Raw genomic sequence first — 27,135 nt, 5'->3', positions numbered from 1 at the left:
GAATTAATGTCTGAATGAGAATATAACAGATTTTTATGAAATTTAGTTATATTTGACATTAATATTTATGTACTGAATAGGTGGGCCCATTTGACCTTATTTCACATATGTAAGCAGTATACTGGAACAGGCATTAGTCAGCTGAAAGCTTTGGCACTAAAGACATAAGTGTAGAATGGGGAGAGGACTACAATGAAGCTGACATTACCATTCTGGAATTTTGTAAACCACAAATTTTAGAAAATCAATCTGGTTATTTTCTAGATGCATTTTGTATGTTTGAAATAATGAACTGCCAGCCAATACTTGAAATGGTCACAAAATATGAGAAAAAACTATTTAGTGATTTTTTAGACATAAAACAAATAAGTACCTGTTGGGCTTCCAACAGAGCCAACCATCACTCCTAAACTTGAAAGTAATGGTTCAAAAATAAGATGAGCATCCAGAAGACGTAGTGAATCCTGGAGTGGATACAAACTATATCCACCTGCTGTAGGTATAAGGTAGTCAGGATCATCCAGCGTATCTTCTGTAGTCAATGTATTTAGTTTGGATTCCTAGAAAAAGAAAAGTTGGAAGGAGAAAATCATTATATATATTTGGCTTTTCTACCCTTATTCGTTTCCAGACAGATTTCACTTTCTCTACCCTAGGCCTAGAGATACTTAGTTCATTACAGATCAGATAGTGATCTGTATCATCGAAAAATCCGCATAAAACTCGTACATTCCTAACAGATTTCCTAAATTCAAAGTCGTTCAAGATATAGTCTATTATGGATCTGGGACCCCTAGTCTCCCATGTGTAGCGGTGAATAGCCTTATGCTTGAGGAATGTATTCGTAACTGCTAAATCCATACTAGCACTGAAGTCCAGTAAACTCTTCCCATTCCCATTAGCTTCCATATCTTACCCACATTTACCAATCACTCTTTCGTATCCTTCAGTTCCACTTCCAACTCTCGCATTGAAATCGCCCATTAGCACTATTCTATCCTTGCTGTTGACTCCGACCACGATGTCACTCAATGCTTCATAAAACTTGTCAACTTTGTCTTCATCTGCACCCTCACATGGTGAATACACCGAGACAATTCTCGCCCTAATTCCTCCAACTGATAAATCTACCCACATAATTCGCTCATTTACATGCCTAACAGAAACTATGTTGCATGCAATGGTATTCCTGATAAACAGCCCTACCCCATACTCTGCCCTTCCCTTTCTAACACCTGTCAAGTACACTTTATAATCTCCTATCTCTTCCTCGTTATCTCCCCTTAGCTGAATATCACTTACTCCTAGCACATCCAAATGCATCCTCTTTGCTGACTCAGCCAGTTCTACTTTCTTTCTTCCATAAACCCCATTAATATTGATAGCTCCCCATCTAATTCCATTTCGTTCGCGAAGTTGTTTCCAAGGAGTCCCTCGCCTGTCAAATGAGAGTGGGACTCCGTTACTCCCATAGGTCCGAGGCTTGCTTAAAATGGTCCGAGCTCGGTAAATTCACGAAGCATAATGCTACACTACTTACACATATTTTACACAAATTTTAAATGTTCATTGCTCCAAAGCAAATTAAAAGGTACATTTAAATATTATAGTATACAGAACTCAAAAAAGTTTGAATTTCACAGTCATTTAAGTCATTTTCACAACCACTTAGAACCCAATACATGTCTTCTCCAAAATCCTTACACACCACGGAACGGTACCGATTTGTCTTTTTTTTTCAGCAGAGCAAGGACACAGTGCACATCGCAACCTTTTTGAGTTTTGATTGGATGTTTGCACCTTTGGAACAGTATTCTTATTTAAAATTCTTGACACTACCATTCGCAATTCTTTCGGAAGTCAGTAATTGACAAGTCTTTCATTGAGGTAAGGTTCAGTTAATTGTCTGGCCAATGTTTTGAGGAACTGAAAGCGACTGACAGGCATGTAGTTTTTTGAGCAATGTCTGCACAATGAAAGAATTTATTCCAATAATATTGAGGATGGTGAAGAAAATCGCGAAGGGCCATCTGCACGTCCTTATGCTTGTGCTGTAGGTAACATACAACTGGTCAAGAGTATCCACTCCACCTTTAGTATTGTCATAGAATGTTGTGATTTCATGTTTACCAGTTTCAGTGTCTACAGCTTTGCAATGGTGCATACTGGACACTAATAACACAGCTTTTCCTTTCTTCGGAACATGAGAGATTAGTGTGAGGTCGGCAGTGAAACTGTGCTCTGTAGAGCCCATCATACAGTTTCTGTTTGGCTGGAATTCAGGAGGTATTTCCGTTCTATTCTTTCTGATCATTCCTGTGCAAGTTAATTTTTGTTTCTTTAGTTGTGACATGAGTTCTATTGAGATGAAGTAATTATCGGTTGTAATATTGCGATTTGTGCAGCAGATTGGTTTTGCTAGTCTAATCACAGACCGAGTTGGTTTCTGAAACTTACTTTCTTCGGCTTGTAAACCAACTCCATCACTATCTTTATCAACATATAGAAAGGCATTCAAGAGATAGTTTGCACGAGTATCAGCTAATATTATTTTCAGTCCATACTTTTCTGGCTTATTTTGCATGTATACTTTAAATTTACAATGATCTCGAAAGCCGAAGAGCATTTTGTCTACACAGGCATGAGCACCAATGTTGTAACATTTCTGAGAATTTTCGATCATACTCTGAAACAGCGATGACCCTGCTGCTGCAGGGTCACTTTCCTTCCTTTCAGCTCAGCTGGTCAGATCATCAAATCTCAAGCAATATATTAAAGTCAAGAATCTCTTCTTCAATAATGTCCTACAAAAAATGTCGCTTCCTGATCCGTCTGTGGTGAACATTGCTTCAGTACTTTCCTGATTAGATTTAAAAAATAGCAGTAAAATAAAGTAACCCAATCAATGCTCTAATTTCTGTGACATTAGTGTCTCTGAGTTCTGTTCGAGTTTGATCGGAATAATATGACCGGTATAAAGCAATTTTTTTCATCTGTGTGTTTCACGATTGTGTCCAGCATATCTTCTGTAAATAAACACTGCCACGATTCTAGTGGGCTGCACGAATCTTTTAATCTGCTTCCACTTCCTCTTAGGGTTGGAAATTTGACATAATGTTGTGACTTTGACGTTTCACTTGCCCGTTGGGTTCGGTAGCTGACCACTTGTATCTATTACTACCATAGAAAGATGATGGCTGGTTATGGACATCTAGGTGGTCCATGAAACTTCCCTCTTCGTCTTTCTCACCTTCTTCTTGTTCCGAATCCGTGTTGTGCTCGGAATTATAATCTGGATCATTTTCATCCAAGAGATCACTCTCGTCATTTCCTTCAGCATCTTCCTCTAAAACACTGCTGATAAAGTGTAAGGATCACACACTGACATGCCAGGGTAAGATGTGGAAACCATAGCAAGGCTTACACAAAGAAAAAGTACCAAACACACACTTCAAATGAAATATGAACACTTACAAAATTTTTAAGTCACGATAAACTTCATAATAAAAACGCCGTTGTGGGGTCGTAAATGGCACCACACAGTATTTAAATCAAGTTCCTGAGAAAAACCAATATTTACTAAACGCTATAACTCCAGATAACAGTTGACCTTGCACTAAGTGACAGCTACAGGAGCGATAGCCAAAACGGAATGCGGAGGGAGCGCCAAGGGTGTACAAAGTCACTGGTATCTTTAACGACCCAACAACACCAGTTAAGGGTTAAGTAAGCGAAAAATGTTGACTTTTTTGACAATATAATGCAAAATTAATAACTAACTGTGATGCAATTTTAATTTTAATTAAATTTATTTAATTTATTTAAAGTAGTAAGGATAAAATATGCCTTAAATTATTTCACAAATGGCCGAGCATTTTCTGAGTTTTGTTTCTTCTACACAAGGGTGGGAGAAATGATGGTATACGTTGTTTGATATAATTTTCAAATGGAAGCACCTAGCACATGCAAAATATATCTCTCCTACAGAGCAGATCCTAAGGAACGCTGCTGTGCAAACCACAGTGTGCGAGGTGCTTCCAATCAAATTTTATATCAAACAATGTATACCATGAATTCCCCCACCCTTGTCTAGAAAAAATAAAACCCAAAAAATGCTCGGCCATTTGCAAAATAATTTTTCAAGCATACTTCATCCTTACTAATTTAAAATATAGTGTTAGAAACAATCCAAAATAAATCAAAATTGCATCACAATTGTTATTCCTAATTTTGCATTTTATTGTCAAAAAACTCAACATTTTTCACTTGCTTAAAAATCTATAAAATTTTCTAGAAGGAGTACCCATCGTTGCAGAAACGCCATGATTGGACTAAACAAATACGTGTGCTCCAATGTTAGTTAACAGCTAAAAACATTGTCATTTCATCTAACATTACAGTGACATGATCCTGTATGTTCAAATTATAGCGTGTCCCTAAACTTTCTGGCAAGACCTGATGATATAATACGTGAAGGAGAGGAACTGTAGAGGGTAGAAAGTTTTGAATAGGAAAATGTGACTGATGATTATGAGAGAAATGGAAAAGAAGTAAATGAATAGGGAAGAATAGGAGGGTATTTCTTCAAAATTGGACAGGTAAAGAAACAAATGAGAGAGAATTCATTAGGGAAGAACCCACACAGGATAGAAAATAATAAAGCCAAAATTAAAGAAGCAGGGATATATGATGTGAATAAATGAACAGGAAGAAAATATAAAGACATATACATATTTGATATGCAAATGGGTGGAAAAAGACCTACAGGAAGACAAAGAAACAGATGGCTGAAACGAACTAAGGAAAAAGAGAAAGCTGAACAATAGTACAAGAAGAGTGAATGTGAAAAAAGAGGAGACAGAAGTTTTCTCAACATACCCAGCTGAGAACTATTGATGATGATGATGATTATGATGATGATGTAGGGTTGTATTAAGGATGTAAAGGAGAGGGCATATAAGTCTCTGGTAAGACCCCAACTAGAATATGGTTCCAGTGTGTGGGACCCTCACCAGCATTATCTGATTCAAGAACTGGAAAAAATCCAAAGAAAAGCAGCTCGATTTGTTCTGGGTGACTTCCGACAAAAGAGTAGCGTTACAAAAATGTTGCAAAGTTTGGGCTGTGTTAAGAGAATTTTGATTTCTATCCTGTTATGTGTTTGTAGTGGTTGGTATCATGAACAGCCCTCCCTTAAGTATTGTTTCAAAACAGATGACAGTCGTGAAGTGCGCAAGGCGTGTGTTTTTATGCTCCAGTGGAAGTGCTTTTGTCAATAATGGTGTTAGGAAATATTCTTGTACAATAAATTATTTTCCTTATAGATTAAGCTCCAAATTTATTATTACGGAACATTTTCTGGCGACCATGACAGGACTTAGTTAAGATGGAGGAGCTTAAACAGTATAATAAGGAAAGATCACAAATACGTAGACTATATACGAGAGCACATGGCGCGTTTCAAACAAAAATATCTGAAGCAGTCGTAGATGCGGAAGAAATGTTGACATACTTCCATATTTTAGAAGATAAGGCAATGCAGATGTTATCTTTGGATGAAAAGATTCAAGCACTTAGGGGTGTCGAAGAAACGACAGAAGAAGACGACGCCAAGGAATTCGACACGGCAGAAATGTACCGGGAGAAGTGGCTACAAGCTAAGGTTAGGTTCGAAAGTAATTTTCAAGTGAATTTATCTGTTGGTGGAGGTGAGGCCTTAGCGAGCGAGATCGAGACGATGAAGAAAAGGAATTTCAGTTTACCCAAGCTACAGCTTAAACAGTTCGACGGAGATATAAAAAACTGGATTGGTTTTGGGGGACAGTTTAAGAAAATAAACGACGATAGTGATATCGACCCGGAAGATAAATTTCAGTATCTTCTACAGGCTACTGTTCCAGGTTCCGTGGCCAGGGAGCTAGTTGAGAGTTTCCCTCCGTCCGGAGCGAACTATCAAAAAGCAATAGATCACCTGAAATCCAGGTATGCCAGGGAAGAATTACTTATAGAAGTATATGTCCGAGAACTTCTAAATCTTGTTTTGCTTCAAGCTACTGAAGGCAGTAGCCTTAGTATTGGAAGCCTCTATGATAAATCAGAAACACAACTGAGAGCTTTGGAATCTTTAGGAGTCACTAGTGATAAGTATGCAGCAATGCTGTATCCTTTGGTGGAGTCTGCATTACCAGAAGAGGTTATGAGGGCATGGGAGAGAGTTTGTGTATCTCATATATCAGAAAATGATCATGATCATCACCTAAGCAAGTTGTTACTGTTTATAAAACAAGAAGTGGAGAGCGTAGAACGTTTGTCACTTGCTCGCTCTAGTTTTATTGTGAAGAGGGATGACATGTTATGCAAGCCAGGTAAACAAGAGAGACTTCCCACTGCTGCTGCTTTGTACTCAGGTGAGGGTCAGAAAACTGAAACAGGTTGTATCTGGTGTGACAAGAGTTCCCATAGATCTGCTGATTGTTTTGAAGTGAGAAATCTCCAGAATGGAGAGAAGAAGGATATTTTGAAGAAAAGGGGTGCTTGCTTTCATTGTTTAAGGAAGGGGCATAACTCGAGCAAAGGTAAAGCATTTGTGAAGTGTATGATTTGCTTAAAGAGGGATCATTGTGCTATCTTATGTCCTGATTTAGTTACTAAGAAAGAGGAGAGAGACAGTTCAAAGGGAAAGGATAATCAAAATAATCAAAACACTGAGACTTTAACTGCATATCAAAATGCAGAGACGCTATTACAGACTCTTGTTGTGAAGGTTTCTGGTAGTGAAAGACCAGTCAAGTTTGCACGAATTTTATTGGATTCTGGGTCACAAATGTCTTACATAACCAAAGAAAGCGCTAGGAAGTTAGGACTACAAAAACTGGGAAAGGAAGTGATGTCTCATTGTTTGTTTGGGGGTGTAGAAACTAGCAAAGAGACCCATAATGTTTATGATGTAACACTACAAGTACTAAAAGGGGATTTCAAATGCACAGTCTCGGTGCTTGATAAGAAGAAAATATGCGGTTATGTTCCAAGGTTAGAAACTCAATATGTTTACACTGTTCTTGCAACTAGAAACATTCAGTTAACAGATGTTGGGGTCAATGTTCCAGAGGTGCATTTGTTGCTTGGAGCAGATGTTTTGGGGAAGCTGCTTACAGGAGTTCTGATTAAGCTGGATGAAAATATGCATGCACTGGAAACCAGGTTAGGTTGGACAGTGATGGGTCAGCAAGATCTGGCTAAGGGCAATCAGTCACTAGTCAGTCTCACTTGTGGTAAAGCAATGGATATATCAGACTTGTGGAAGTTAGAAACTATTGGCATAAAGGACCCTGCAGAGTCTCAGTCAAAGAAAGAGATGGAAGAAGAAGTCGTGAAACACTTCAATGAAGCTGTAAGGATGAATGAAGAAGGGAGATACAAGGTTCATCTCCCCTGGAAGGATGGCCATTCAGAATTGTTAGATAACAGGAAGTTGGCTGAGAAGAGGTTGGAAGCAGTCACTAGAAGATTGGTAAACTTGGACAAGCTTAAAGATTATGATGATGTGATTCAGGAGTGGATAGAATGTGGAATCGTGGAGACTGTAAATGAGAATGACGAGGCGTCAGGCCACTATTTACCGCACAGAGCAGTAATTAAGGAATCAAGTTTAACTACCAAAATTAGGCCCGTGTTTGATGCCTCGGCAAAGGACAGACATGGCAATTCGCTGAATAAATGCTTGGAGAAGGGACCAAATCTAATCAAGATTATTCCCAAACTTTTGTTGCAGTTATGAAAGCATGCCATAGGGGTCATGGCTGATATTAAAAAGGCATTCCTGCAGATAAGCCTCTATGAGGATGACAGATTTTTCTGGTGGAAAGATTATTCCAAAGGCGAGGTCTTCACATTGCGGCATTGCAGAGTAGTGTTTGGGGTTACATGCAGCCCATTCCTATTAAGAGCAACGATAGCGCATCACCTGAGTAAAGTTTCAGCTGAAGATCTGAAAACGGCCAAGAAGCTGCAGAATTCTTTCTACGTGGACAATTGTGTCACTAGCTGTGAAACCATAGAAGAGATGAGCGAGTTCATTGAAAAATCCTCTAAAATGATGAGTTCAGCACATTTTGAATTAAGAGGGTGGATAAGCAATTCACCAGAAAAATCAGAGTCAGAGAACATTGTTTCAATACTTGGTCTTATGTGGGATGCTCGGTCACATGAGATGTTCTGTATCATTAATACAGTTGAGCTAACCACACTTTCAACTTCTAAGAGAAGCTTACTGTCAATTGTACAACGTATTTTTGATCCACTTGGTTTTCTGTGTCCAGTAACATTAATCCCTAAATTATTGATGCAGGAAGCCTGGAGAGAAAAATGTGGATGGGACGAGGAATTACCAGAACAAATAACAAACAAATTCCATTCTTGGGTGAAACACTTACCTTTGTTGAAACAATGCAGGATTTCAAAAAGACTTGTAGCATGGGAATTTGATAGCAGGGGATTAACTATTCATGTGTTTGCTGATGCCAGCAAGTTGTCATATGCTACGTGTATATTCCTAAGGGCAGAAAAGGACTCTATTGCGTCATTACAGTTGGTCCAAGCTAAAACTAGGGTTGCACCTTTAGGACCAATAACTATACCCCGCCTAGAATTGTTAGCTGCGGTCATAGCCACTCGGTTATGCACAAAAGTGAAAGGGACATTAAACCTCCAAGACTGTAAAACATACTTTTGGAGTGTGACTACAGTGGTGCTCACCTGGATCAAGACGAAAGGAAACTGGAGTGTATTCGTAGGAAATCATCGTGAGGAAATATGCAAGTTCAGTAACCTGAAGGATTGGCATCATGTTCCAGGGTTTTTAAACCCTGCTGACCTACTATCCAGAGACATGAGCGCAAAGTTTCTGGTAGGAAGTAAATGGTGGGAAGGTCCCACATGGCTCAAGGGTGACACTGAACGATGGCCTAAATTGGACATTGCGGCTCCTGAGGATGAAGTCAACAAAGAGAAGAGAAAGATTCTCGTAACGAATGCAGTATTTGATAAGGAAGAGTTTACATCGAGACTTTGCTATTTTTCTACTTACCATAGAACGTTATGCCTGATTGGCTGGGCACTGAGATTTGTCTACAACCTACGAAATCGAGATGCCAAAAGGAATGGAGAACTATCTGTAGAAGAAGTAGTCGAGGCAGAAAAGTGTCTGATAAGATGTGTTCAAACAGAGAACAGAGAGATCATAGAGCAAAAGATGAAAAAGAAAACTCAGATTTTTGAAGATAGTCAGGGAATTCTAAGGCTGCGAACAAAGTTAGCGTACGGTGATTATACATAAAACTTCAAGTGCCCCATTGTGCTGCCTTCAGATAACATCGTCGTTGAGAGAATGGTGATGGAAAAACATTGCCTGTCTAAGCATGTTGAACTTCAAACTTTATTAACAATGCTTAGAGAAGACTTCTGGATCATAGGAGGAAGAAAGTTGGTTAGGCGAATCATAATGAGCTGTGTCAGATGTAAGAGGTATTGGTCCAAGTCAATGGAGACACAATCTGCCCCACTTCCCAAGGAGCGAGTTAACCGCACCGCAGTATTTCAAGTCACCGGGGTAGATCTTGCTGGACCATTGTATCTGACGACTGGAGAAAAGGCGTGGCTCGTGTTATTCACTTGCGCCGTCTATCGAGCAATTCATATTGAGCTTGTCAGGTCTCTGTCAACAAACGCATTCCTACAAGCCCTACAAAGATTCATTGCTCGCAGGGGCAGGGTGTCGGTTATCTACTCCGACAATGGCATAAACTTCACAGGGGCTAACCACGCTTTGCAAGGGTTAAACTGGGAAGAAATAGTTTCCAGTTGTGTTGTAGAAAGAATAACATGGAAATTCAACCCTCCCACTGCTGCATGGTGGGGAGAGTGGTGGGAAAGGCTTATTGGAATGGTGAAAGAGCTACTTCGTCGTAATTTGGGCAAGGCTTCGGTTACTTGCGAAGAGTTAAGCACGATACTGTGTGACTGTGAAGCTATTATAAATTTACGGCCATTGACATATGTATCCGATGAGTTACACGATCTGAAACCACTGAAACCAACTGATTTTCTTCATGAGATACCCAGCACTGATGTGCCAGATTTGGATGCCATCGACAGAAAAGGAATAGAATTAAGATGGCGTTATCTACAGAAACTGCGGGACGATCTTCGGCAGAGGTTCCACAAAGAATACCTGGCTCTTCTTATTCAACAGTGAGGTAGGACATCCAACAAAGTGAACGATGGTGACGTGCTGATCGGAGCTGATGACATCAAACGAGCCGATTGGCCACTAGGTGTCGTCCAGGAGGTGTACCCTGGTAAGGATGGCGTCGTCAGGGTTGTCAAACTGAGAACGGCTGCGGGCGAGAGGGTGCGGCCAGTTCAAAGGCTTTATCCCTTAGAAGTCGCCTCATCAGATGAATCTGCAGTAGTGCAGATCAATCGGCCAGATTCTATCCTGGAGATACATCCAGAGAAGGCTTCGCACGGATCATCGGATGCAGTGGCAAATCCACAAGTGAAGTCTACAAGAAGTGGTAGAATAGTGAAAACACCAAAGCGTTTGGACTTATAAATACTCCAGAAGAGACAAGCATTGTATGAAAATCAGTGTCAAATGAAAGATTGTAATGTTTTATTGTAGAATGCTGCTGTCTATTTTCATTGTGTTGCAATTTTATCTGTGGATTAGTGTAAACAAAATTGCAAGGTGGGGAGGATGTTAAGAGAATTTTGATTTCTATCCTGTTATGTGTTTGTAGTGGTTGGTATCATGACAGCCCTCCCTTAAGTTTTGTTTCAAAACAGATGACAGTCGTGAAGTGCGCAAGGCGTGTGTTTTTATGCTCCAGTGGAAGTGCTTTTGTGAATAATGGTGTTAGGAAATATTCCTGTACAATAAATTATTTTCCTTATAGATTAAGCTCCAAATTTATTATTACGGAACAGGCTGGGTAGAATTGAGAGAAAGAAAGAGAGCTGCTCGACTAAGTGGTATGTGGAATGTATTGAATGATACGTATCAATAGGTGGACGAATATTAAAACATACACGTGTTATTTAATACAAATATTTTCAATACAGACCCAAAAATGAACTTTATCACATGTAATAAGTGGTATGTTCCGAGCTGTCAGCGGAGAGATGGCGTGGAATGACATTAGTAGACGAATAAGTTTGAGTGGCGTTTATAAAAGTAGGAAAGATCACAATATGAAGATAAAGTTGGAATTCAAGAGGACAAACTGGGGCAAATATTCATTTATAGGAAGGGGAGTTAGGGATTGGAATAAGTTACCAAGGGAATGTTCAATAAATTTCCAATTTCTTTGAAATAATTTAGGAAAAGGCTAGGAAAACAACAGATAGGGAATCTGCCACCTGGGTGACTGCCCTAAATGCAGATAAGTATTGATTGATTGATTGATTGATTGATTGATTGATTGATTGAGGAATACTCTTACCTCCTCCTCTTATCGATTTTGGCCATCTAAGGACCACGGAAAACAACCCACTGCATTCATTTTGGTTTGTTTCCTGCTTCATCTCTTGCTTTCCAATAGTTCTTCATTGTTTCACTGTGCTTTTTTTCTGTCTCTCTTCTGTCTCAAAAAAGTTGTTCAGCTCTGTATTATATCTGCTGTTATTCTCATCTTTGCCATCTCTCTCTTTATACTTTGTATTTTCTTCTTTATGTTTCAAGATCCTGGTTTTTTACTGGTTCTTCATTGTTCAAGGTATGTTAATACTTTTGAACACACAGTCATTTCATATGGTATTTTTTACAACTATAGCAATCACAATATTTTTAATATGATGGCCATTAATAAAATTAGGAGGGAAAAGAAAGCAGCATAGTAGTATTTTTCCCACATCCAAGAAAAAGGTCTGCTACATTCATGGATATATTCATTGCCTATTGTCAAGGACCTTTGACAAAATTAACAGAATCATCACCACCACCACCACCACCACCACCACCACCACCACCACCACCACCACCACCACTATCATCATTCTGATCTTCATTATCGTGGTCATTATCATAAAGAATAAATTTAAAAAATTGCTCAAGAGAACTAGCTAAAAGAAAGATTACACTATTAACAGAGAAGACTCTCACCCAGTTGCCACGCAGAGATCCCTGAGTGAAGTCCTGCTGTTTGGCCATCCAGCTGTAAAGGTCTTCACTAGCTGGACGAGGAGCTTGAGCTCCAGTGCCTGTGGGAGACAGGTTGTTGTCCAAACTTGTAGCTGAGTGATGGCTGCCATGAGTCACAGAATACAAGCTAGGATTGGAACCCAGCTGATGGACATGGTTTTGTGGAGCTCGTTCTTCTCTTAAAGGTCCATAACCTGAAAATTTATTTTGCATCACTGTCATTCAACAAAAACAACGTATGTACCTTTCAAGAAAAATAAGTAATAATAATACAAATTGAGAAGTTTTTTCAAATAATAAAAAATTCCTTTAAGAGTGAAAGACTAAAACATCTTAACAAACAAAGAAAAAGGCCATAAGGAACACTAATAAACTGTAAAGGTGAAGAGTATAATTTCAAACTAGCTTGGTTACTTTCCTTTATATTTCATAAATACTGAGCTTAAAAAAGAAGTTACATTTTGTTCCACTATAAACATGGAGAGCTTAAGCTCATAGGGTAGCCCTTTTTTACTAGACAATTGAAGAAAAAGTACATAGTATATATCAAAATAAAACTTTGGATTTAATGAAAGAAGTACTTAAAAGCACTTGAAATATCTTCATTACTAGTTTGCCAATTTTTTGAGCATTGCAGCAGTAAATATACTGACAAACTCCTAGGTAAGATATTTTTTCTTTATGTTACAAACATGTGAAATCTCTCCTTTCAAGTCCTTTTTTAAAACATTCAGTTTTCAAAAAGGTACCGATATCTTCAGAACTGTAAATTGAACAAGCTTTAAAACGCACAAAATACAACACAAAAATAGTTATGCCACCTTTGAATAATAACAACTGTCTCCCTTAAGCTTTGAAAATCCGTCATCACTCTCCTCTTCATTAAACACAAAAGAAAAATTTGCCTCATCCACCAACGAAAGTTCTAGGGCACCATATCTACTGTTATTTCCTATTTGGCTATTATTACTATAGATGAAGTATTTTATACGTACTGCCCAAGTTAGGGGACTGATAACATTTTGCAGCTGTCCTTCACCAGTTGAAAAGATGCTGCATGATGGATTTGAATGTTACTTCCTCCACTGGGGACAATCACTGCATCACACAAGGGACTCCTCTACTCTAAGTTCTTAGGGGTCTTGGGGAGTTAATTTATTTACTGCTGTCTAACACTCAGCAGAGAACAAATATATCACTCAAGAACAGTTTTACTTTGTAAAATAATTTTCTGATGATATAGGATGGGGAAGAGGAAATGAAAAGTAACTGTCTCGAGCCAACATATGTAACAATTTTATGTATCGATACAAATCAATCTATCAGCATTATTCTGTATTAAAGGCTGTCACACAGGTGGCAGACTCTGTATGAATTGTTTACCTAGTCTTTTCTAAAACAATTTCAAAGGAGTTGGATTTTTATCAAACATCTCCCTTGGTAAATTATTGCAATCCCTAATTCCTCTTCCTACAAAAGAACATTTGACCCAACTTGTCCTCTTTAATTCCAAATTTTTCTTTTGTCTTCATTTTATAATCTTTCCTAGTTTTAAAACTTAATTCAAGCTTATTCATCTACTACTGTCATACCATGCCATCTCTCCATCACTGCTTGGAACATACTCCTTAATCGAGCAATTAGTCTCCTTACTCCCTACTTCCTAACCCACAGTTGCAACTCTGCAAAATACTCTTTTGTTGGAAATCACCCAGCTATTTAAACACGAGTTCCAAGAACACTTCCGTGACTTACTTCAAGTCTGCTCTTCACACTACAGCGGATGCTTTCCTTCAGATCTTTTCCAGTTCTCAAATAAAATAATCCTGGTGAGGGTCCAATACATTGGAATTATACTCTAAATGGGGCCTTACCAGTGACTTATTCATGCTCTCACAACGCCTAAATACCTTCCCAACCACACGTAGTTAATCTAGTATCAAAAAGTTTAAACTCTCATGAAGAAAACTCCAGTTTTTGTTATTTATTAGGTAGCAGATCAGTGATATTTGAAATGGCATGTATTTTATATCAAAATACAAATATACAGTAGCAATTAATGCTTCAAATAATGAAAAACAGTGGATTTCAGAGCTATGTTGTTCAAAATCTGTGCTCTTCTGTGTCTCCTCATTTGCTCTGGTTACCGATTGACAAATACATGGCATTCTTCTGGTTAATTTATCCAAGATCTCTGGGGTTATAGTTCCCCATGCTTGCAAAAAGCATTATCAGAAATCTTCATAACTATTGACAGAAGACTGTTTTGTCTTACAGTCTGGTTCATCCCACAACAACTCAATTGGTAATGTTCGTGTTTTTGCAAATATATATATATATATATATATATGTTTTTTTGCTAGGGGCTTTACGTCGCACCGACACAGATAGGTCTTACGGCGACGATGGGAGAGGAAAGGCCTACTTGTTCACTTACTAACTATCCTATCTTGTGATTGTTCGTATTCTAGCACCTATGGCCATTTGAATCTTATTGCCGGGCTGAGTGGCTCAAACGGTTGAGGCGCTGGCCTTCTGACCCCAATATGGCAGGTTCGATCCTAGCTCAGTCCGGTGGTATTTTAAGGTGCTCAAATACGTCAGCCTCATGGCTTTAGATTTACTGGCACGTAAAAGAACTCCTGCAGGATTAAATTCCGGCACCTCAGTGTCTCCGAAAATCGTATAAATGTACTCAGTGGGACGTAAAGCAAATACCGGTAGCATTATTCTTGAATCTTATTGGTTGCTCATTATCTGTGGTGTGACGTTTCATGCGACATGTCATCAACTTATTAATTCCTTCCCTATTAATCTTCACTTTTTTTTTATAATCACTATGCCTTTACAGTAATTCTAATGTCAATTACATTTATTTTGATGATGATGATGATGATGATGATGCTTGTTGTTTAAAGGGGCCTAACATCGAGGTCATCGGCCCCTAATGAAATGAAATGAAATAACAAAAAGTTCAAATTCATCCACTGACCAAAATAAAATAAAAAATGTCATGAAGAATGAATAGATGGACATGAACCCCCCCCCCCAAAAAAAACATAGTGGATCAGACAAAAAAAAAGATTGTAAATAACAGTATTACTGACCAAGGGACCACTTATAAAGCACAATAATGCTTCATGTCTAAAGGAGTACAAAATCCACGTCTAAGGCCCCACAGAATGGTACGTGTCACGAGTAAAGCTGAACCATGATATTTGTCATGTTGGGGTACTAATCAAAAGTAGCGAAGACTCACGGTGTACCACACAAGATGATACTACTCACAAGTATTGCACTTCGTACAGGGAACGCAGACCTATGGTGTTTCTCACACAATGGCGCCACTCATAGCCAACGCGAACCGATAAGGTTCCTCACCTAGGTGTACTAACCACAGGGACTAGCACTATCCTGTGGTGTTCCTCACATAGTGGGTACTAATCACAGGCAACGCAGACCCACGGTGCCGCTCATATAGCAGTACAACTCACAGGCTACGCCCAGACCCGCGGTGTTGCTCACGTGTACGACGCATGGGTACTGGAAACCCCCAGGCCAGCCTCTTTAATCACAAACCTATTTTTGTACCTAATTTAGTGGTACTACTCGCTAGTACAGGCAACCCATGGTGTTCCCCGCATGATGGTACGAATCAAAAGTAGTTTCATGGATCTAATTCAATCATCCCTTGGTCACCCCTTTTAGTCGCCTCTCATGACAGGCAGGGGATACCGTGGGTGTATTATTCGTCTGCGTCTCACACCCACAGGGGGTAAAGAGAGAGAAAAAAGAAGAAAGAAGGGATCCGTCACTTCGAAAAATGAAGTAACGGACGGAGAAAGACAAGGGCCACGAAGGGCGTGAAAATTAAAGACTCCCTAGGCCTCAAATGCTCTAATACCATCGGGGTCAGAAAAGAACAAGAGTTGACCAAGGGAGGTCGGACAGGATAGACGAAAGTGAGGAGCCTGGCACAGGTAAGTGGAAGCAATGCCAAGACTCAGCTAAGGGCCCCATGGTCGCCAATCCACACTCCCAAGTTGAGAGCCCCTTGGGCCCCTTTTAGTCACCTCTTACAACAGGCAGGAGATACCACGGGTGTATTCTTCATGTACGTCCCCCACCCGCAGCAGATACATTTATTTTGATTTTTCATTTTACTATAACCTTTGTCTAATCTTTACAACCTTAGTTTATTACTTTAACCAGGTCTACTGGTTTTGCTATTTAAACACGAGTTCCAAGAACACTTCCGTGACTTACTTCACTTCAAGTCTGCTCTTCACACTACAGCTGTCATGTCTCTGCTGCCAGTATTCGCCTGGGGACTGGATGATGGAGATACAAAACCAAGACACTTCAACATCGAAGGATGGTTGCATGATCTATCAACAATTTTACAAGTCTGTCTGGAGTGGCTATCCTACTCTTTTATCCTTCTCAAATCTCTACCAGAAGACAGTTTGCCCTCCTATGTTCAAGCTTGTAAGTATTTTTGAAATTCTTGGACTTTTAAATCTCATCTCTATGTTCATCCATTGCATGTTCATTCATTATGAAGGTGATCAACAGCAAGGAGCTAAGTACTATTGGATTAACTAGTTTCGAGCTATCTTATAACCTCAGATGAACTGAATTTTGAATATCTTCAAGCCTCTTTTTTCTTTTTCTTTTGCTAGTGGCTTTACGTCGCACCGACACAGATAGGTCTTATGGCGACGATGGGATAGAAGTGGGAAGGAAGCGGCCATGGCCTTAATTAAGGTACAGCCCCAGCATTTACCTCGTGTGAAAATGGGAAACCACGGAAAGCCATCTTCAGGGCTGCCGACATTAGGATTCGAACCCACTGTCTCCCGGATGCAAGCTCACAGCTGCACACCCCTAAACGCATGGCCAACTTGCCTGGTAAGCCACTTTCTTAAGCCAGGATTAAGACACTAACAGCAATAAACTTTGTTTATATAACTGTATTGTCTATAAAGACTATCCTTTAAGACGCCCTTAAAGTAAATTTACGGTTCAGTGAGTTTTCTTGCATTTTTCTCGGTTTCAACCTGTTGTTAAATCAATCCTTTGGAGAGCTATAAATTTCTGGTTAATTTATTGCTGAAGATTTGGCTTAGTCAATTAACTTGTTTGTATTAGGTAACTTTTCCATACGACTAACAACACAGTAAAGGTTTCCAATAGGTGGAAACCTTTACTGTGTTGTTAGGAAACCTTTACTGTGTTGTTACTCGTATGTTATTTTCAGTTCAATACAGACCAACAACATGAAATTTATAACCCTTAATAACTTCTCCACCCTGCAACCTCCCCCGGGCCATTTTGTTTTCTATTCCAGTTTGTTAATTAAATTTTTACGCATTTGTTAATCTCTTTTTCTATTGTTAAAATTAAATTGTTAATGGAAGGATTGGTTTGCTTCCTTCAGAATCCATCATCTGGTATGCCTATTCCTTTACCATCCCCAACCCATCTTTCAAAATGATTCGTCATTTTCTCGGACTCATTATTTACCATTTTGTGCTGAAACCAGGAAGAAAACACAATCGTTAATAAGGTATTCTTTTTGTTATCACTTTTCTTCGCTTACTGTTTCAGCTCATATTTTTCCGGGTTGTCTGCAAGAATTGGGACACTGTCTTGTCCTGGCTGACCGAGATGCTCCAGCTCCAAGATATCCGACTAAGACAAGCTCATAAAATCGAGAGCTGCCTATAATAGTAAGCTGAATCACTTTTGTAAATTTACCTCAGAATTTTCAGAGGATTCCGGTGATATAGATAATCTTATCATCAGGCTTAAGGCTTACGAAGCAGCTTTCAAACAGTATGATGAAGTTTAAACAGAGCTTGAAATTCTAAGTTATAATAAGTTATAATAATATAAATTATTATGAAATTTACATTGAATTTTTTGGTGTAGAGTTATTACATGAAATCTGTATATACTGCCAAGCAAGATATTTTGCTGTGGAAAAGGTAAATGGACATTTTATTTCATGTTGCCACAATGGTTTGGTTTCTTTTCCACCTTGTACAACCTTGTAATTAAAGGTATTATGCTACATTATAATGATTTCATGAACAATACAGGGCAGTATAATACAATAGTGCCAATGTCCTTTGCACCCTTCTCTGCTAACCGTAGCCACATTCCCAGATTAGGTCCTTAATGTTTTAAGATTCAGGGGATGATTCATTGGTAAATTTCAGATTTAATGATTTTAGATTTACTTCCTACTGATAATTGCCGAGCATTATACGGCCAGCTTTATGTGATAGATTCAAGTCTTACAAACAGAATTTGTTGTGAAAATTCTATAAATTGGCAAGGCTCAAAAATTCCATATGTATAGTTACAATGGAAGTGTAAGTTTAAAGGCAAATAAGTGGTCTTCTGGAGTTCAGTATATTTTCCATTACTTTTCTCACGCTTCCTGTACCATCAGTTTCATTTTTAGTCTTTGTTCACAGCCATTGCTACAACGGGCCACTAGTTTAATATAAGCTTATCATTTTGTTGGTTACACAATGCTTTATATTAAATTTTGTAGCACAGTGAACAATTATGTTCTCTGGAATCATATCAATATATCAGACACATATTCAATACAAACTTATTTTTGTAATTACAATATTCAAAGCATGTTTATAAATTAGATTTTGTAGCACAATGAACAATTATGTATTTTTTGAAATGTTCCCTGGGGTTATTGAAATATGTTTGTCACTCAGGATGTTCTTATACGCATCATCATCTTTCAACATCAAATAATGTAACTGGGGCAAATTTTCACTGAAGAAATGTCCTTGTGTGGAACAACAATATCCCCATTTGGAATTCGGCATATGTTGTACAGTGCTGAATAACCAGGATTTCTCTTTAACACTTTTGGCAATTTACTGAATACACTTGCACCATTTTCTCCCATGCACAGCACTTTCTTTTTCAACGACAACTACAGAATCTTGCAATGTAGTCCTGATGTTTGTAGTCATTTGATGCATTTTGGAAGCCAGCCGAAGTTGTCGCTGATGTAGGCAATTGAGGAGACCGCTTTGAAGTCGTACAGGCATTTTGTGATTCAAACAGATACAGCACTTTCAGGAGCAAAAGTATCTACAACAGCCTTTATAGCACATAGATGCTTACTATATAAGTCAACTACTTCAATCCATGTTCTCCACCTCGTCAACACTCGTTCCAGGAGGATTGGTATTTATAGCAATTGCTGTTTGTAAGATAGTGCTCATTGTGGGGCTTTTAGAAACTTCTTTTTTTTTTTTTTTTCTTGCTGAAATGAATCTGTGGAAACTTAGTTCTAATATCTTTGCCAACACATTGCAGCCCTTGAGCTAAACACATAAAATGGAGCATATTGGGATAACACACTTTCTGAGCAGTTGCAGCTTTAAGCATATATGTTGCAGCATTAGAATACATAACTAAAGCCTTTTTTTCTTGCATCTCAGTGGACCACAGAGCTTTTAATCCATCATTCACAAATTCCTTAATAGTTGTGTGATTTGTGCAGTCAAGCTCTTTACAGTAAATCAAACATGGCTAAGAGGCGCTGTCAGTTTCTAATTTCCCCACCACAAGATTTGCAATAAATCAACCCTTAGCATTTGTGGTTTCATCAACAGCAACCCATATGAAAGCATTTCCTGTACACTCTCTTATGTTGTACATTACTTCGTCATATCAGACTTTAAGATAATTGTTGTGTAGTGTTAATTGTTGAGGAACATGTTTTTTGCAGTATTTTTCCACAAAAGATGTGAAATCAAGCACTTCATGTTCATTTCATGGAATATTGGCTGCAATCATTGCGCTGCATTAGTCTTTATAAAAAAGGGCTATTTGAAGGTGAAGACTGTATGTGTGTTAAAAGTAACTGTTTCTTCTGTTCCTTGGTTTGTTTTGAAGCAGACCACTTGGTCTATGTCATTCAAGTTGGGATTTCATGGAAGATGCAATATGTTTGTTGCATCCTAATCATACTGCTACTTTGCCATCAGTCGTAAAGGATTTGTCAACTGCAATCCATGATTTTAACTTTTAAGCCAGCAAGGATGCAACTGGTGCCATATTGACTTTAGAGTAAACTGATGTTTATGAACTACAGTATGTTCTTCAACTGTTTAAAAGAAAGTACAACCTAGTTGAGACATCTGAAAAGAAGAAAGCTTGAAGAATAGATTTGGAAATTCCTAAGTAAGGAAGAGGTCACAGAAATATGTTTAGAAAAATATTTCTGGAAAGTTAAATACGTAAGAGGCTAGTTTAAAAGCAATTAACTCTAATAGAGAAGAGTAGAAGAGACAAAATAAGGAATGAGAAAATCCGGGAAGAAATTGGAGTGGAAAAAATGAATGATAGAATGGAGAAGAGCTGACTAAGATGGTTTGGGCACATAATGTGAATAAGCGACGAAAGAATGCCAAAAAATGTGATGGAAATGCAAATCCAAGGAAGGAGAGGCCGTGGACGACCACAATTGAGATGAAAGGATACCATCCAACGCAGCATTATAGAAAGAAACCTGGACTGGGACACAGTGTTGGAGGAGGAGTGGTGGAAAGACCGAAGAAAGTGGAGAGGAACCATATTTGCCCCTACCCGGCTACAGCTGGATAAAGGGAAATGATGATGATGATGATGAGTTGAAGGATGTAAAGACCAGCACATAGTGCATAGCATTAAAGCATCAGTGTTTCCTGCAGCTAACTGGAGCCTTTGGAAAAACCGATTTCACAGGTGGCTTTACCTGCACTTGCCATCCTTTCATATACCTGTCACTCAATTACCTTGTGAAACTTCAAAATGCTAAAATATGTAATTTTATGTAATATCACTAAGAATATGTAGATTACCTACAAATATAAGAAAATATGTAAAATGAAACTCAGTTATTATATCCTTAACATAGTGATTTGTGAGCAATCTAAATAGCAAGGAACAAACTATGTAACTACATAGAAATTACATTATATTCAGAAATTTCACTATTTGAGTAGATAATCACAAGGCACAGCATGAAAACAGGTTCAATCTCTCCTCCCTTACTGGTAATAACTACAAGATAGCTATTGAATTGCTGGTATAGACATACAGCAATCTCCAATTGAAAATTCAGTGCCATATCCAGGCTTTATTCACTCTCCCTTTTACCCAATCAGAAAACCTTCAAACTCTTATGGCATTTCTTGATGCAGTTTAATTACATCTTAAGGCCTTAGCTAACCTTGAACAGCCTGTGCAATAATGCGACATGGATCTAAGCTATCTCATCTATATCTATACTAATATTATAAAGAATTTGTATATTTGTTTGTAACGGATAGACTCAAAAACTACTGAACCGATTTTGAAAATAACTTCACCTATAGAAAGCTACATTGCCAGTGAGTAGCATACGCTGTATTTTACTTTCAAAACAATTTGAGGTGGGGGAATAAGGGGGAGGGGGGCGGAGATATAAAAATAAGAGGCTAATATAGGCAAAAGGACGAGACAAAGCTCAATTTACTCCCGTTGACGCAAAGAACAAAACTCGGTAAGCCCTATGGGCCCGTCAACCATGTTTTTAGGCCCTAAAACCAATCGTTACGGAGATATTGGCACCACACTAGCCCTGCCCTAGGAATTGGATAAAGTAATGAACTGCCGTAACCTTGGCAACGTCAGTTCCAGGATTCTACAGCAGCTAAATTATCTACAATATATCACAAAAACCTAACACATTACAGACATGAAAATTGGTATTCGGAATCCCCTTTAAAAATAAAAGAACACAATTGTTCGTTTTCAGAAAATCCACTTAGGTGGGGTGGGGTGAAAGGAAGTGAGGAAGGAGTTGAATTATTTATGTAAGGATACATATATTTCAGCAAATGAAGATGTTACAGATGTTAAAATTGGTACTTAGAATCTCCTTTAAATGAACACGCTTTTTTTGTTTTTTTTTGTTTGGAAAATCCACTTAAGGGGTGAAAAGAATAAAAAAGTGGGTGATTTTTTAAAATGATTATCTTCTCCTTCTACCGCTTTACCCACACCTGTGGGGTTGCAGGTGCGAACTGTGTCGCACATGTGGATCTGACTCTGTTTTACAGCTGGATGCCCTTCCTGACGGCAACCGTATGTGTAGGGATGTAATTACTATTGTGTGTTCCTGTTGTGGTTGGTAATGTGGTGTGTTGAGTGAATATGAAGAGGAGAATGTTGGGACAAACACAAATAACCTGCCCCCAAGCCAGAAGAATTAATCACATATGATTAAAAACCCCGACCTAACCCGGAATCGAAGTCGAAACCCTGTGAACCGAAGACCTCAACGCTGGCCACTCAGCCAAGGACTGGGGCAGTTTTATAATGAGTATATCTACATTATATCTCAAAAGTAACATGTTAGAGACGTGAAAATTGGAATTTGTAGTCTCCTTTAAAAATAAAGAAACACGTACTTTTTGTTTTCGGACAATCAACTGAAGCTGGAGATCAAAAATAAGTGAAGAAGGAGTTGAATTCTCTTTATGAGGATACTTATATCTCAAAAACTAAGATGTTACAAACGTGAAATTTGGTATTTGCTATCTCCTTTAAAAATAAAGGTTTTCTTTTTTCTTACAACATAAAAGAGAGCTGTTTCTCACACAGAGTTCCATGTCCTGTGTTCCAAATTTAGGTCTGCCAGTAACCTGGTCATCTTAGCCCCAAAATGCCACAAACATGGTTTACAAAGAGGTTCCGGGGTAAATGAAAAGCAATTTTTCGGCGAGTTTTTATACTTTAGGGATTAACAGATAATGTCTCAGTGCAGTACCGAGAAACAAGTACATTTTATTAAATTATGAAATCCTTGCGAGCAAAGCTGTGGGTAACATCTAAATTTGATTCAGATGCATTAAAAGCATGGGAAGCTACTTTAACCTATACATCTATCATAGACTTCATTAAATGCAGATGCTAGGTTCTTTATGCAGTTGGCTTGCAAACCACTTCAGGTGGTACCTCTATAAACTCTTAGTTTACTAGGTCCAGCTTTTGTTTTCCTGGTAAAATCCAAACTCTTAACACTCAAGCTCAGTCACCTCAATATATTTTGTCTTTTGACCATCATCATCTCTGTCCTAAATTCATATAGCTATTTGCTTTACGTCGCACTGACACAGATAGGTCTTATGGCGACGATGGGACAGGAAAGGCCTAGGAATGGGAAGGAAGTGGCTGTGGCCTTAATTAAGGTACAGCCCCAGCATTTACCTGGTGTGAAAATGGGAAACCACAGAAAACCATCTTCAGGGCTGCCGACAGCAGGGTTCGAACCCACTATCTCCCGGATGTGAGCTCACAGCTGCGCGCCCCTAACCGCCCACCCAACTTGCCCGGTTGTTCTAAATTCAAATCCCTGTCAGTGGATGATCGATTAAAAACTACTCAGCAACATAAGCATGGCTTCAACTGTCTACTGGTTTGATTCAAAGAAATCTCAGCCTGCTGAAAGGAAATCCGATGTCAATGAGCCTTTCACTAGCGCTCAAAGTTTCGACCAGACCACACCTACCTTTCGAGGTAGTCAAGTTTTGTTTTCAATGCTATTGTACAAGTTCAAGATTCTCAAGGACGTTATTTACCATTTATATACACTGACTGACAGAGCAAATGCAACACCAAGAAGGAGTGGTCAGAACTTTATGCCAATTGCAGACTGACCTCACTGAGGTATGCTCATGATGTGAAATGCGCCGCTGTGCTGCGCACGTAGCGAACGATAAATGGGACACGGCGTTGGCGAATGGCCCACTTCGTACCGTGATTTCTCAGCCGACAGTCATTGTAGAACGTGTTGTCGTGTGCCACAGGACACGTGTATAGCTAAGAATGCCAGGCCGCCGTCAACGGAGGCATTTCCAGCAGACAGACGACTTTACGAGGGGTATGGTGATCGGGCTGAGAAGGGCAGGTTGGTCGCTTCGTCAAATCGCAGCCGATACCCATAGGGATGTGTCCACGGTGCAGCGCCTGTGGCGAAGATGGTTGGCGCAGGGACATGTGGCACGTGCGAGGGGTCCAGGCGCAGCCCGAGTGACGTCAGCACGTGAGGATCGGCGCATCCGCCGCCAAGCGGTGCCAGCCCCGCACGCCACGTCAACCGCCATTCTTCAGCATGTGCAAGACACCCTGGCTGTTCCAATATCGACCAGAACAATTTCCCGTCGATTGGCTGAAGGAGGCCTGCACTCCCAGCGTCCGCTCAGAAGACTACCATTGACTCCACAGCATAGACGTGCACGCCTGACATGGTGCCGGGCTAGAGCGACTTGGATGAGGGAATGGCGGAACGTCGTGTTCTCCGATGAGTCACGCTTCTGTTCTGTCAGTGATAGTCACCGCAGACGAGTGTGGCGTCGGCGTGGAGAAAGGTCAAATCCGGCAGTAACTGTGGAGCGCCCTACCACTAGACAACGCGGCATCATGGTTTGGGGCGCTATTGCGTATGATTCCACGTCACCTCTAGTGCGTATTCAAGGCACGTTAAATGCCCACCGCTACGTGCAGCATGTGCTGCGGCCGGTGGCACTCCCGTACCTTCAGGGGCTGCCCAATGCTCTGTTTCAGCAGGATAATGCCCGCCCACACACTGCTCGCATCTCCCAACAGGCTCTACGAGGTGTACAGATGCTTCCTTGGCCAGTGTACTCTCCGGATCTCTCACCAATCGAACACGTGTGGGATCTCATTGGACGCCGTTTGCAAACTCTGCCCCAGCCTCGTACGGACGACCAACTGTGGCAAATGGTTGACAGAGAATGGAGAACCATCCCTCAGGACACCATCCGCACTCTTATTGACTCTGTACCTCGACGTGTTTCTGCGTGCATCGCCGCTCGCGGTGGTCCTACATCCTACTGAGTCGATGCCGTGCGCATTGTGTAACCTGTGTATCGGTTTGAAATAAACATCAATTATTCGTCCGTGCTGTCTCTGTTTTCTCCCCAACTTTCATCCCTTTCGAACCACTCCTTCTTGGTGTTGCATTTGCTCTGTCAGTCAGTGTATTTTTACTTATCTCTATCTGTGAGGTGAAGTGATGTCTGTCTGCTTTTCAAAACAGTAACATGTCTAAACGGCTGGGTGAAATTCCACAAAATTCTGCTCACATTTTCTCAAAAGGATCTGTCACATGACTAACCATAATTTATTTTAAAATATACACTTGAAAATATATTATTTGTAAAATTGTTTGCAAAAATCTTGTAATAGCTCGCTCCCAGTTAAGGTACCACGGTTACGTTAGCACAGCAATAACATAAGTTTATTGATATGAAGGCGATAGTTGACACATTGATAGCAGTCTGCCTAGTGTAGAGGTTTCATACACCAAATGTATTCCTTAATAAATTATCTTCCCTAATTGATTCCAGGTGTCTAACAGGACTCCTTCCGGAGTGGTTAAAGCTACAAAGCTACTTCCATTATATTTTTAGTTTATCATTTTGAAATTCAATATGAATTTGAAATTTGAACTGTAGTACTTTAAACTTGGGTAAATTCAGAAAACAGTGGTGCCAAGCAGTACCTGTAGGATTTAAAATAACTCTGCTTTAAAGCATTACCTAAAACATAGAACAACAGAGTGAAGATAGGGAACAGGGAGGTCTTACAGATGAGGAGGAAGAGGTAAGAGAAAAGGAAAAGGTAAGAAAGGGAAATGTTGAGTAGTAGAGGAGAGGAAGACTGAGGCAGAACAAGATCATCAAAAAGAGAAAATGAATAGGGAAGTACAGTATTTCACTGCATAATCGTTGCACGTTTTATACCAAAATGTTTGAAAAAATAGTAGGGTGCGACCATTAGGCAAAGAATACCAGTATTTGTGTTACTGAAAAAAAAAAAGATATATATATTCAGTATATAACTTAATTGTACTTCATAAAAGTTTGACGTAGACAGATTACGTTTGTATATACATCAAAATAATTAAAATAGTCCAAATCAAAATTCATCATTTATTCGCAACAGTTTGGCAAACTTTTCTCCAACCTGAAAATAAAAATTAACATAAGTTAACTGTCACTGAGAGCATTAAAGTTTAAATATTACTCCAGCAACTAAATTACTGCATATTGTGAAATACGGACTTTCCAGTAAACAATTTACTTGAAATCTTGTGTTGCTATTGTTGGTTTTAGTATCTGATGCGCCGTCCTCACCACTGCTCATACCAGCATCAGCTTCTTCATCACTCTGCCACACTGTGTCACCTTGAATCGGTCTAGTGTGTTCGAAATAAAAAACTTTTGAAGCTCTTGAAGATTAGTTCAAGTGGTATAAGGTCCCAACTCTTCATTGCCCATGAGCATAATAAATCGAAGGATGGACGCCTAATATTTCCAGCGGGCGTCAATTGCTGATCGTCACTCATCATCCACTCAAAAAATCGATGCAAGTGGTATTTGAATGGTTTGTTAATACATATGTCCAGTGGCTGCAAAGTAAAGGTTAGGCCACTGCGAATGACTACCGGTTTTGTTTTCTTTGAGAAGTTGCTTCACTTAAAGGAGAACACAACACAAAAACACATATTTCGTTATTCATTGCTAAATATGTATTATGGGAATGTAATAACAATGCCGTTAATCCGGTGCCTCTATGTCCAACCATTCTCAAGTTATGTGCGGAAGTAGTAACTGGTCGTGACGTCACTGCACTGTAGAGTCTACCTGGCAGCCTTGACGCTGGGAGTAAACTCGCGCAGTCTTTTCCCGCACACAATCTGCTACTGCCGTGTTCTTCTGTTGCCAGTGTTAGCGGGTTTATTTTTATTTATCAGTATGAGCCAGAAAGAACGAAGTTTGCTGATGTCCATTCAGATAGCGTGCCGGCACGCGAATTTGGTGTAAACGTAATGAGTGTAC

General features: G+C 39.4%; 1 protein-coding gene across 1 annotated transcript in view; it reads right to left on the bottom strand.

The window, feature by feature from the left end:
- The window catches only part of tweek (transmembrane protein KIAA1109 homolog tweek), an 843,591-nt gene that overhangs the window by 369,108 nt on the left and 447,348 nt on the right, over positions 1 to 27,135 (bottom strand). The window contains 2 exon segments of the mRNA XM_068226772.1: positions 374 to 560; positions 12,161 to 12,393. Coding sequence (XP_068082873.1) covers positions 374 to 560; positions 12,161 to 12,393 — 420 coding nt within the window.

This window comes from Anabrus simplex, chromosome 1 (assembly GCF_040414725.1).
Source record: "Anabrus simplex isolate iqAnaSimp1 chromosome 1, ASM4041472v1, whole genome shotgun sequence".
Taxonomy (NCBI): domain Eukaryota; kingdom Metazoa; phylum Arthropoda; class Insecta; order Orthoptera; family Tettigoniidae; genus Anabrus; species Anabrus simplex.
The sequence above is the reverse complement of the archived record's forward strand: the minus strand, read 5'-3'. Positions and strand labels throughout refer to the sequence as shown.